Raw genomic sequence first — 12,655 nt, forward strand, 5'->3', positions numbered from 1 at the left:
TGCTCAACCTATTGTGAAAAAATTTTGACATACTAGTAATATGTATTTTTCGCCTTTTGTATTGTATTCAATATGTTCACAGAAAAGCTGTCCCCAGAATGAAGTCAAACTCGTCAGGCATAGTTTTAGATATAGCCATAGTTTTAGACAACTACCTTCAACTATGTCGATTTTTATGTTATTTTATACTCTGTTTCAAAGTTCTTTTAAGTTAGCCTTCAGGTATATAGATTTGCAATAAATTTCTCTAATTAATGTGAAACACCCCTATATGGAATAGTGGACTATTCCATGTTTGACCTTTGACCCAATCAGTCGCCAACATGGCAGGATCCGAACTTGCGGCAACTCTTTCCGACTCCAACATGTCCGAATCGCCTCCTTTCGTGATCAAAACCGTCGAGATGCACACAGGCGGCGAGCCCATACGAATCATCACCGACGGGTACCCCAGAATCGAGGGGAAAACCATCCTGGAGAAGCGGGCATACGTACGGGACCACCTCGACGTGTTCCGGCAGAGGTTGATGTGGGAGCCGAGGGGCCATTTCGACATGTACGGTGCCCTTCTCGTAGAGCCAGACGACGAAAGCGCCGACATCGGCGTGCTTTTCATGCACAACGAGGGCTACAGCACCATGTGCGGGCACGCGTGTATAGGGCTGGGGCGATATGCGGTAGACAAGGGGGTAGTTCCCGCGAAAAGCCCGCAGACCGAGCTGGTTATCCAGTGCCCGACCGGCCCGGTGAAAGTCTGGGTCGACTACCAGGACGGGAAAAGTGGGCGTGTCCGGTAAGTTTTGTTCTTTCTTTCAGCTTAATTAATTTGACTTCTATTTTCTAACACGAAACTGAGAGCTCTATTCAGCTAGTCCAACATATAATATAAAGTCTCATTCATTTATCCATTCATTCATTCATTACTTATAACTCTTAAAATTATCAGATTTCTCCGGTCAAGGTTGATTGGAGTTGGCGCTAAAGAGCCCGGCTGAGAGACGTAGAATATTTTTCCTACCGGTATTTTTCGTCAGTAAACTTTCCCTCGTAAATTTTTGTACCTAAGAATCGAATTCACTTTTATTTTCAGGTTCCACAGTGTCCCAGCGTTTGTCTTCGCACTCGACCAAGAAGTTGACGTGCCAAACTACGGACGCGTGAAGGTAGACATCGCGTACGGCGGTGCGTTCTACGCCTTTCTCCCCGACAGCTCTCTAGGGTTAGATCTCCGCACAGCTCCGGCTGAAGCTGTGAAAACCGCGGCCACTGCAGTCACGGAGGCCGTGAAGAAGGCCGTCCCGTTACGCCACCCGGGACACCCGGATCTGGCGTTCCTGTACGGGACGATTGTCACAGATGGGCGGGACGAGTACGCCCCTACGCCGACGGTCAACACCTGCGTGTTCGGTGACGCCGCCGTGGACAGGTCTCCCACGGGCTCGGGCGTCACGGCAAGAGTTGCCATACAGGTGGGACAAAAGGGCAATTTGAAGTTGTTGTTTTTTTGTAAGTCCTTCGCTTTTAAAACTGACGAAAGCATTTCTTCTAAGGTTGAAGATTTTTAAGAGCGAGTGTCTTCAACTCACTGTCTAAAAGTTTTCATTTAGGTACTTCGGCATACATCTACATATGATAAAAATGATGATGAGTATTAAGTATTCATTTATGTTCGTGAGGAGTATTTGTCTCGTTAGGAAAGGTGTGAAGGCAAGATTTGCTATACAGGTGGGATACTAGTGATAGACAAAACCAATATTTGTAATTGTTGCTTTTCAGTCCTTTCAAAATTGAAGAAAACATTTTTTTAAATCTAATAAGATTCAAGTGATTTTAATTCTGAATTAATAACAGTGGTGTTTTAAGTTCACGAATAAAAAAAATACTTAAAAGCAGTACATTTACAGAGGTATTAGTACCTGCACTCTTGGCTACAGTATGCATGCCTCTTACTGTAGGCATTACATACACGATCTTGTACACAATAGCATGTCACTTTTGGTGCGTTTCGTCCAGCTTGGGCGTTGTTCTTGCCCGGCCTATTTGCTGATTTTAAATGCAGAAGCACGGCAGGTCCTTGTTGGGGACCACAACGGAAAGATAAGGATCAAATAGCATGTTTATTACACCTCTCTGTGGTAATTTAAGCCGGGCTTTCTGATGATAAATCGTAGTAAAAGGATCATCTGATACCAGCCCAGAAAAGAACGAGAAACAGTCATGCCCTCAAATATCAGAGTTATCAACCAAGAATTGAGGTGTTCAAAAACTCGTATTTCCCCAGATCTAGAACTAACTCGTTGCCACCAAGCACAGTTGGGGCATCATCACTAGAAAGCTTTAAACAACTCCTGCAATTAAATGTGCAAAGATTGAGTGTAACAAGTCGTTCGGTGTGATATAGCTAGCTGCCGCCGCGCCGCGTGCCTGCGAAGCTGGTGTGTTACGCCGAAGGGCGGTTATACCGGCTATACTGATACAGAAAAGGTGAGAAACATTAGCGGTTGTGTGAGGAGACATTCACTCGTTCAGTCCCGTAGCCGTAGGCCGTAGTCTGTCCACAAAAGGTTTTCACTCTGGCGTAATCTCCCAGCAGATCATACGGTGGCGAGGCAGTATCCATTGACCAGAGGAGTGGCTAATGGATGCAGCCTGGCCATTTTGTCTTTTGCGGCCACCGAAAGATCTGCTTGGAGATTACCTCTGGCGATTGTCGGTTATTCCGGTCCGAGTCAGACCGCCGTCTCTCCCGATCAATCTTTAATGTCGCTGAGCTATGCTCGGTGAGGCGACCCCTCGGCCTTCCCGTGACATATGTATATATTTTTTTATTCCAACATTTCGTGACTAGGCATAGTGACGGCACACTTAAGTTATTTCAACTTATTTTATGCCGCCACCATCGTAGAGGACAATTGCAGGACAGGACAATACTCATATCACTTGAGGACAGTCGCCTTTCCGGTGGCATGTCAGGACTCGAACCCGGAACCTCTTGGTAACAAGCTGGTTCCGAGTCGAGCACTCTGCCGTGACACCACACGACCCCACATATGTACGAAGAAAAGTTGTCATATCTAGCCTCCTTCTCAAACTTGTGAGGCGGCGGCGTTAATTTTATTCGGGGAGCGACGCAAAACTCCCTCGGCAGCAAACATCCCTCGGCAGTATAATTCGCGTCGCTCACCGAAAAAAATAACGTCGCCGCCTCACAAGCCTGCGAAGGAGGCTATAAATGCCTATATCATATCCTTGTTTTCTCCACAGTATCGCCGTGGGCAGATCGACCCGACCAGAGAGCGGCAGTTCGCGAGCGGCGCCACGGGCTCCGTGATGACCGGCCGGCCCGTCAGGGAGACCAAGTGGGGGGAGTTCGACGCCGTGATCGTGGAGGTGGCGGGACACTCGTACTACACCGGAACAGCCGAGTTTACAGTCGAGTCGGACGACCCGCTGAAAAACGGCTTTCTTGTCAAGTGATTGTCAACGTATAATTTTATTATATATGAATGAATGAATGAAGGCCATTATTTTACACATATACTCACTGGGTTAACTACAGGTTACAACAAAAGAGTATAATATACAGATAACGTTACATATATACAATGTCATGAGTAACGTAACTTTTTAATGAATGGATGAATGTACACATACATGTATACCATCTTGGTTAAGTACAGGTCACAACAGAAGAATAGTATACGGATAACGTTATGCAAATGTACATTGTCATTACTATTACATGGTTGTTAATGCACCATTATACATCCATGTTATACAACCTTAATTACCACCAACTTTCCTAAAGCAAAATTTCTTCTCATTTTTATTTTATCACAAGACGACTTGGTTGGCCCAACAACTTGTAAAAGTTGATATCTAAGTTTTATTTGAGTTTCAGTGATTTTTCTTACCCGAGAAATGTGAGGTAAATTGTAGATATATGGGAGATGTTGCTTCACATATCCTGCTACCTCATGAGTTGAAGATCCGTAAATATTCATACAGGATCCTAAAACAGGATACTAGGAGGGGAATGCAATAAATTTCAGAGGTTAACGGGCGACAGTGATCTGGTATAATCTCCAAGCAGATCATACGGTGGCATATATCTATTGGCCAGATCAGTGTCCATTAAGCTTCGGTCACAACCCGCCGTATGTACTTCTGCGTGATGTCTACGTGCAAAAACGTGGGCAAACGCAGGGCATCCGTGCGTGGTGAGTGCCGCCTCCGTACGGAATCCTACGGATTTGGGAGCGTGCGGTCTATGGATTCACCACCCGTGCGTGCGAGTACGGGCGACGCGCATGCCCCGTACCGTACGAAATACGCACGTGAGAGTACGGCCTCCTTACGGTAAAGTTGCAATCGCACAGAGATCGTACGTTGTAAGCACGTACAAATCGCTTACCACTTGCGCAACGTACGATGCACGCAACCGCTTACGGCCAGACTTGGCGTGCAGACCACACTCTTACACCTTGCGAAACCGTGCGAGTGACGTGCGTCGATGCCACTCTCCTTCCCCACGTTTTCAGAAAAAACGTAGCAGACGTAGCCTCCCAAAAAACGTACGGACAAAAAGCACGTACGGTGGGTTGTGACCAAGGCTTAAGCCACCGTATACATCTGCTTGGAGATTAATCTGGTAGATGTATTGATCGCAAGACGGCTGGGTTTCTCACTGTAGACCGTTTGACTTTTCCTTTCGTCTAGTGGAGGAAGGCAGATGAATACATATTTCATTAGTCCAGCATGTGACACAGTTACATTATGCATTTAATCAAGGTCCTCATTCATTATACATTACATCTGTATCTTTTAATAACTATATAAACACAACAGGTAAATGTCTTCTCAAGGGGAGAAGATTTGAAATTATTCTTTATTAATTGATGTGATGTATGATGATGATGGTATTATTTATTAACAGGTGGTTTCGAAGAATAAAAGATGTCTTGTTTGTTATAGACTTTATATCTTTTCTTGCATTTGCTGTCTGGCTTGGTCATCGCATTTTAAGTAAGGAGTTTGTACACTTTTCTTACCAGTCACTCTGTTTTGTGACTGGTAGGTACTCGGTATGGCGTTCAAAGCTTTGTCCTTCCCATAGGAGACTGACAATACAGTTTGTCCGTATGGTGCGATAACATCGTCTCCTGAGGTTGGAATTTGAGCGCCTGGTATGACTCCATTCTGGTCTCTCGCTTGAGGCTGGTCTTCTATTGTCTCGTAAGTATGATGAAGGAAGTCGACAGGGTTTTGTTGTACGTTTACAGTCCCAGTGTAATTCTGGTTTTGGATATTTTGCGGCGCGGTCTTTCTTAGCGACTGAAAGACGAAATAACAGAACGCCAAAAGTGATAGCGTCAGTAGAGTTGTGATGATTAGATCCAATAGATTGAACGAAGCCTTGTTAATCTCGTCGTTTTTCAGAATAAAATATACTAGATGTCTGTTGTGGTCAATATCAGTCCCATTCACTGTTGATATAACTGAGTTAGAGAACGTAGTAGTAACAGGTGAGTTGGTTACGGTGCTAGCTGTATTGTTAACGGTGGTCAGAAAGTTCGAAGGTGAAACGGTAATCCTACTTTGGACTTCAGACACATTTTGTTGTGCTGTAATGTTTTCCATTCCTAAGGCAAACACCGATGTACAAGAAATAGCCTTATTTTGCCATTCTCTGGCGAAAATCTCACCGAATGTCATGAAAGATATTGTTTTACCCACAAAATTACAGGTACTGTTCGCTAAAGTGGAATGGTTGGTACCTAGCGATTTGGATTGGCAACAATTAAAGCCCTTCGGTTTTATATAGAACGAAGTCGTAATATTTACATCCCTGAAGTTTAAACGTGTCTCCATTTCATATGAAACGTCAGTGATGACGGTTGTGTTATCTGGAAAAGACCATTTTATGAGAGGGGGTTCCTTTTCCCAACATATTTCACAGCGGAGGGACCAACTACCACCTAAAGTCGTCGTTAATGATATTTTTGGAGTTGGACAAGGCATTTCTGCTACCATGGCACTTGTAAAACTCTTCAGTTGGATCCCTTGCAAATCGCTTGGATAACTACATGGGAAAAGTCCCAGGTCCGATTTTGTGTGTAGACTAGCTTTCATGAACCAATCCATAGCACATGTACAGCGGATGGGATTCTGTTCTAGTTTTACTCCTGTGTCTCCGAAAAAGCCTTGTCGTTTCATCATACCATGGTGCACAGTCGTTATGTGGTTTTTAGAAAGATCAAGAACCCCTAAAAGCGGGGTATTGTCAAATGCTCCCGGTTCGATGTAGGCGATTTCATTATTGTCTAGATCAAGTCTATAGAGAAGTCTTTGTTCTCCTATGTCCGGAAACCAGTCGGCACAGATTGTCTTTAGTTTGTTACCGGTGAGACATAATATCCGGAGGCGGTATGGTCCATCAAAACTGCCTGAAAACACAGGCATAAAGTGGAAAATAGGACATCTGATATTTTGTGATTCAAAATATCCTAATTCAAAGCAGTCCAAAACTACCATATCTCAAATATTGTAACAAGAAATAGCACTGCATGAAAGAAATGACCTTGAATTTCCGCCAACAGCCAAAATTGATAAATGGCTAATTCTCTAAGCTCTATATCCTGTTATTGTCGTCTGCGGTTATAGAATTTCTACCACCTCTTAACGTAACTCTATTTTTTGTCACTGCTTTCTGCGATCACAATTCTACAACCTCTGAGTTCTACTTTCTGTAAGCCCATCTACGGTTACTACAAATCCTTCCATCCCCCACTTACTACGTACATACGAACGTGCACACAAACAGAGGCAGCGAAAAAAAGCCAGACGGGAATGGCGCTTTAATACGGTCGGCATGTGAGCTTGCGTGCCTGACTGTGCGCACCGGCGATTTGGTGATGTCTTACATGAAACATCTTCCAAACGTAAACCTTCATACACGACCATAATAATTGCATGAAAACCTAGTTACCTTTATAGATGGTGTGAATCTTGTTGTATCGTAGATCCAACAGCATAAGCGACGAAAGCTGTCTGAAGTAGCCTGGCCCGATCGTCTCTAGCCTGTTCCATTGTAGGAGTACCGCGGTAGTAACTGCCCCCCAATGCCCGATACCAAACGCCCCATCTTCTATATAGGCTATTTGGTTGTGATCTAGATTCAAATGCCCGTTGCTTTGGACAAGCCAGTTCTTCCGGAGATACGGGAGTTTGTTATGACGCAGTGACAGGGATTTCGGACGAAGGAGACCCAAAAATGTGCCACTTTCCAAACGTTCAAGGTTTCCTAAAAGTTAAACAGAAAAAAGGCAACGCGATAAATCTTTATCATCTTAGTCAAAGTCAAATCTTTGGTGGATCCGGAGTACAAATATTTACCTTATACAATTTACATGTGTATATTTATAATGAATTCAAAGAACTATCGGGTTTAGTTTTCCTAACTTATATACGAGTAAACTACTAGTATAACTAGTAATGCCTAAAATTGTTCCTTCTGATGTCTTTGTCCCCATCCTGGTTGTGACTATGTGCACGTGCGCCAAATATTCAGCTGCACAACATCAACCTTGATAAATTATTTCATTTCATTTCATTAAAAAAAACGAACAACGTAACTACCCGTCGGGGCATTGGTTTGGAAGTGTGAAGCACGACTTCCAAGCCTGATTGGGGTCTGGATCGGCTGAAACGGATTGAAACGAGCGTTGGCTACAACCCTTTAGATCCTCGGCTTGTAAATGTGCCTAGGGCCACACCGAGTTAATTTTATGGATGACATCTGCGTGCGCATTGATTTTCGCCTGTCCTAAAAAAAAAAAAAGATCCACCGAGGTTCTGGCCTGGCCCTAGGCCTGAGTAGTTAGCCATAGGGAGCCAGCGGTAACTCTGAGAAAGGCACCCAGGCTACCGAAGCACTACGACTCAAGAACTCAGTACATTGTTATAGTGCCGATTCCCCAAAAAGCCAGCATGTGCCGACTTGTCCTATACGTCGCTACTGTATGTGCTGCCGCAAATTCACAATACCAGCTTTGTATCCCAGTGGTTTAGTAGCATTTCAATTTTTGGCCGGAATTTTTTTTTTATTCGCCTGCAGGCACTAGTTTGGGGGTCTTCGGAGGATGTCATCCATAAAATGAAGTCGGTGTGGCCTAATACCCCCATTACACTTAGACGGCGCTCTCACGGCGCTCTCTCTGCGACCTGAAATTGACCAGAGTGCGGAGAGAGCGCCACGGTCACCATGGGAGCGCCATGAGAGCGCGATGAGAGCGCAATTAGAGGGCCATGAGCGCGATGGTAAGGAAACGAGTCATGCCATCGCCGTGAGGGCGCCGAGGACGGCGATGCAACAATGAGCGCCGTGAGAGCGCGAAAAGAGCACCATGAGAGCGCACAACGGCCCCAACATTAATTTAGACACAAAACATGGCGACCTCGGCGCTCTCTCCGTGCGACGGTATTTGCCGCGTCGGTTTAAAACAGTCCCCGAGGTGACGGCGCTCTGAGCGCGCTGTCATGGTGACCTTGGCGATCTCTAGGCTATCTTTCCACGCTCAGTCCAATTTCAGGTTGCAGAGAGAGTGTCATAAGAGCGCCGTCCTATTGGAATGAGGCCTAACTTACCTGGGTGTAGATACAGAGTCTTGACGTCTTTCAGATGGCTCAGATCCGACAAGGACAGGGAACCCAGGCGAAAATTTCGAAGCCACAGCGTCGAAGTCCTTCTCACAAGCGGGCATGTCGGAATGACATCCCGGCGTCTGTGTCCCGGTACGGGCGTACAGACCACACAATAGGGAGAGAGATCGTCAAGAGCTTCGGCGTCCTGAGTGGCGTTGGTGAGCGAGTTGGACCTCAAATTATAACCGCGACAATTCGGGCATGAATCGGGACGACATGACGCGTACCTCAATAAGATCATTAAGGCTAACAGAAGTGAACAGCGAGCCATTTTTACACGGTAAACAAAATATTTCTGACTCGAACGGTGCGTTCGTCTATTGCACAGTTTCTCGCATCAACTGCCTTCGATTTGACGCGTCTTAGCTTGTTATAATTCCTGCAGTGTTACATTATTTCATGTAAATATGTGTATTATAATACCTCCGGTTGTCCGGATTTCCTGCAGCTTACGTATACGCGACTTAGGCAGAAGGAAAAAAATGTTGTGTTTCTTGTTACCCGACTGTACCATAGAAAAATCCTGCCAAACCCTAGCCTTTTTAGGGAGCTTGCAAGACATAGAGACATGATTTTTTTTCTTTTATCTCAGGCCATGTTGATTTGATTATATGGATGACATCCTCCGGGAGCCCCAAAACTGATGCGCGCGTGCGAATAAAAAAAAGTTTTGCAAAAAAAAAAAAGGTGTTTTCATTATGAAATCTACGTGGTCATGAGGGTTGAACAAATGGGACAGAATATGGTTTGGCGAATAATCTAATCTCCAAGTTCATTTCCTTACAATTTCGTCTTTTTTCGTTTGATTTTGGCATTCTACGGCATTGGTATAGTTTTTACTTATTTTTTTGTAACTTATGGTATATTTTTGCTCATTTTGCAACTGTTTTGTACGATTTACAGTATGGTTGAAAACTTTTGTTTTTCTGGAAACGGCCGAAAATTCATGCGCGCGCAGATGTCATCCATATAATCAAATCAACATGGCCTTAGTGATGAAAACATTTCTGTTACAATAGAAGAGGTGATATACACTGTCCATGTGTAGTGTGTGCTGCTTTCCTCGGTTTTTTTATACGCTTGTGCTAGTTGTGTACAACGTATGCCTGTATAATTATATAAAATATGATGATAAAAATATAAGTGTCGTTATGCATTACAATTTTAAATTGCAAAACAATATTTATTGGATCCCTTCTACCGACATTAAAAAAAATGAGAATCTCTACCAACCGACCAAATATTTTTAGGACCGTCATCCAAAACACAATATTTATTTTCCAATGCCTTACTTCCAGCCAGACAATTTATTTTTTCCCTGACACGATTACATGTATGCTATACACCACATAAACACAATATATATATATATAATGCACTCTATATGTATACTTCTCTGGCAAGTATGATTTAAAAAAAAGGTGCATATACGCATATGCATACAGCGAACATATAACCTTATCATGAGTTTCAAATATACACTTTTTTCAGACAATTTTTGAATGGCTTTCTTCATACATAAATCATTCAGCCTACTTATGCTCTAGCAATACGCACCACAGATGAATGAAAAGTCGCACATCCGTGGGACAAATTGTCTAGCGTATGACATAGTTACATCATGCATATAATTTGTCCTCGTCTCATGTATAAGAGTTCACTCAATAGTACTACAAAATCAGTATGCTTGAATGAACGAGCTCACCACATAGCCCGTAGATTCAGACATACTTCCGTTTCTTAAGAAAACGTTTACACCAAAACTAAGTAGTAAATTCAATAGGCTCCCCTTTGTAATTACCTTCGCCAAGAAGGTTATGTTTTCAGAGGCGTTCGTGTATGTGTGTGTGTGTGTGTGTGTGTGTCTGTCAACACGATAACTTGAGAAGGCCTTGATGGATTGTCTTGATACTTGGTAGGTGGGTAGGTCTTGATGAGACCTCAAAATGATTAGATTTTGGACCCCCTAGCGGCTTGTTATGGTACTGCAGCTGAACTTCCGGTTTTGATATCTCATGATCTAGACATGCTATGGTGATGAAATTTAGATGGTAGGTAGCTCTTGTGCTGGGGAAGAAGTGATGTGAGTTTAGGCCCCCTAGCGGCTTGCTCTGGAACTGCAGCGATATATTCTTGAAAATATTCAAAAGGGGATAACTCAAGAACCGGTTGACGGATTGTCGTGATTTTTGGTATGTAGGTAGCTTACGTGATCCTTCATATAATTATGTGACAATTATGCAAATATGGATATAATTTGCATAATTTATGGTGAAATTCTATAAATCAGCTGCATTCCATGATAGGACAATTAAAGCTTGTGACATTGGTAATTGACAACGAGAGAAACACAGGAAGATATTGATTATGTTAATAATGACCTAATTTGCATAATTAATGAGAAAATTTTATAATTATGTAATGATAACTGCCTGGAATTTCATACTTGTGGTATTTGAAAGTTAAATTGAGGTGAACATCATTAAACATAATTTATTCAAATCAGGACCTCATTTGCATAATTTATCAGGAAGTGCTAGAATGCATTGTTTGTTACTATAAGACTGTTTTTTTTGTTGAGATTATGATAAAATGATATAATTCATGAAAATTAGGTTCCTATTCCTTAAATCAGGGGGGGAATAATCTATAATTTGTCAGTCATAAAGATTAACATCATTTGGCGAAGGTATGAGATCGGGGAACTCTAGTTAATTATGGGTTCACCACACCACGAAGTGGTGTGGTGAAACCATATTGCTTTTTCTGATGTTTCTTCTTCTCCTTCTCCTCCTGCCATATCTTTAAATGGATTCAGCTTCTTCATTTTAGGGCCTAAGGTCCTGAAATTTGGTATGGAGGTACAGTGGGCAAATACCCCTAGGCGTTTTTTAAATTATTGTGATACAGGCTTTTAGAATGGTTTTATTTGAGTTTTTTGGCTGTGTAATAGCTAATGTATTACTGTGTAAGTGTGCAGTGTTTACCACATTTGGACATGAGTCATCACAATGGCATGCAAGGCATCAACCAATAGGCATGCAGCTTTCCTCTATTCTCCTTGCTGATTGGCTGTTGGGATTTAACTGGCTTAACTTCATTTACACCTGCACAGAGCCATGCCATACTGACAGTATGTCTGTATTCAAGTGTTTTGGTAGGTATTTTAAGCTTTCCTGCTCCAGCATTGGAATGCGGGCTATGAACGCTTCTTTTTATCTTGAAAATCAACAGTTTGCATTATGCAATCCTAACCAATAATGTAGGGAATAGCTATCCAACTGTTGTAGTCTTAGTTGTATGTTACTTCATACTATAGTTATATCAATTTAAAGCATTGTTTTCCCTTGTGTTTCTCATTCTTTCCCTGCCATGTGGTAAAATGTGGTGAACCCATCGCTATATTTGCTCCAAAGCAAATATTGGCCTTTCTAGTTTTTAAAATCACTTCACTGTACAGTTCCGAAGATTTGTGCGTTTTCAAGCTTGACTTTTAATTTTGACTGATTTATAACTTGTAGATATTTCAGGTTATAATATTTTGATATACATTGTTATGTTTACCTTCGCAGAAGGAAACATGTTGTTGCTCCATTTGATCTCCTTTTCCAAACATATAAGGTCAATGACCTGGACCATATGGTCAATGACCTGGGCCAGACGTCTGTCACCATGGTAACTGTTGCTTCAGTGGTGTTCGGTTACGTATATACATTACATATGTATGTAGCAGGACAGAGCTGTAGGGGCTGGTCACCATATACTAGTGTGTATTTGAGTAATAAGAATAAACAGAGCAATAGTTCCTTAGGCTGGAAAATGTGAAGGTATACATTATGCATTTGCTTTGCAAATGTTATCTTTCTGGTTTATACGTTTTTAATTTCCAACCTTAGGAACTTCAACTTCGCCATATGCTTTTGGAGATTCTTCTATATCTCTTTTTTCCTCG

At 42.6% G+C, this 12,655-nt stretch overlaps 2 protein-coding genes across 2 annotated transcripts; one reads left to right on the top strand and one right to left on the bottom strand.

Annotated features, from left to right (window-relative positions):
• Nucleotides 1-270: 270 nt before the first annotated feature.
• LOC109467419 (trans-L-3-hydroxyproline dehydratase-like) lies at nucleotides 271-4,215 on the top strand. The gene is made up of 3 exons (XM_019765383.1): nucleotides 271-793; nucleotides 1,091-1,469; nucleotides 3,265-4,215. Exons 1-3 carry the CDS (start codon nucleotides 324-326, stop codon nucleotides 3,475-3,477), a joined length of 1,062 nt encoding a protein of 353 aa, XP_019620942.1. The 5' UTR covers nucleotides 271-323; the 3' UTR covers nucleotides 3,478-4,215.
• Nucleotides 4,216-4,977: 762 nt separating this feature from the next.
• Nucleotides 4,978-8,974, bottom strand: LOC109467328. Its single transcript, XM_019765273.1, has 5 exons — nucleotides 8,647-8,974; nucleotides 6,989-7,111; nucleotides 6,684-6,702; nucleotides 5,598-5,689; nucleotides 4,978-5,498 (listed from the first exon to the last, which is right to left on the bottom strand). Exons 1-5 carry the CDS (start codon nucleotides 8,972-8,974, stop codon nucleotides 4,978-4,980), a joined length of 1,083 nt encoding a protein of 360 aa, XP_019620832.1.
• Nucleotides 8,975-12,655: the final 3,681 nt, after the last annotated feature.

This window comes from Branchiostoma belcheri, unplaced genomic scaffold (genome assembly GCF_001625305.1).
Source record: "Branchiostoma belcheri isolate BF01 breed outbred unplaced genomic scaffold, Haploidv18h27 scaffold18, whole genome shotgun sequence".
Taxonomy (NCBI): Eukaryota; Metazoa; Chordata; class Leptocardii; order Amphioxiformes; family Branchiostomatidae; genus Branchiostoma; species Branchiostoma belcheri.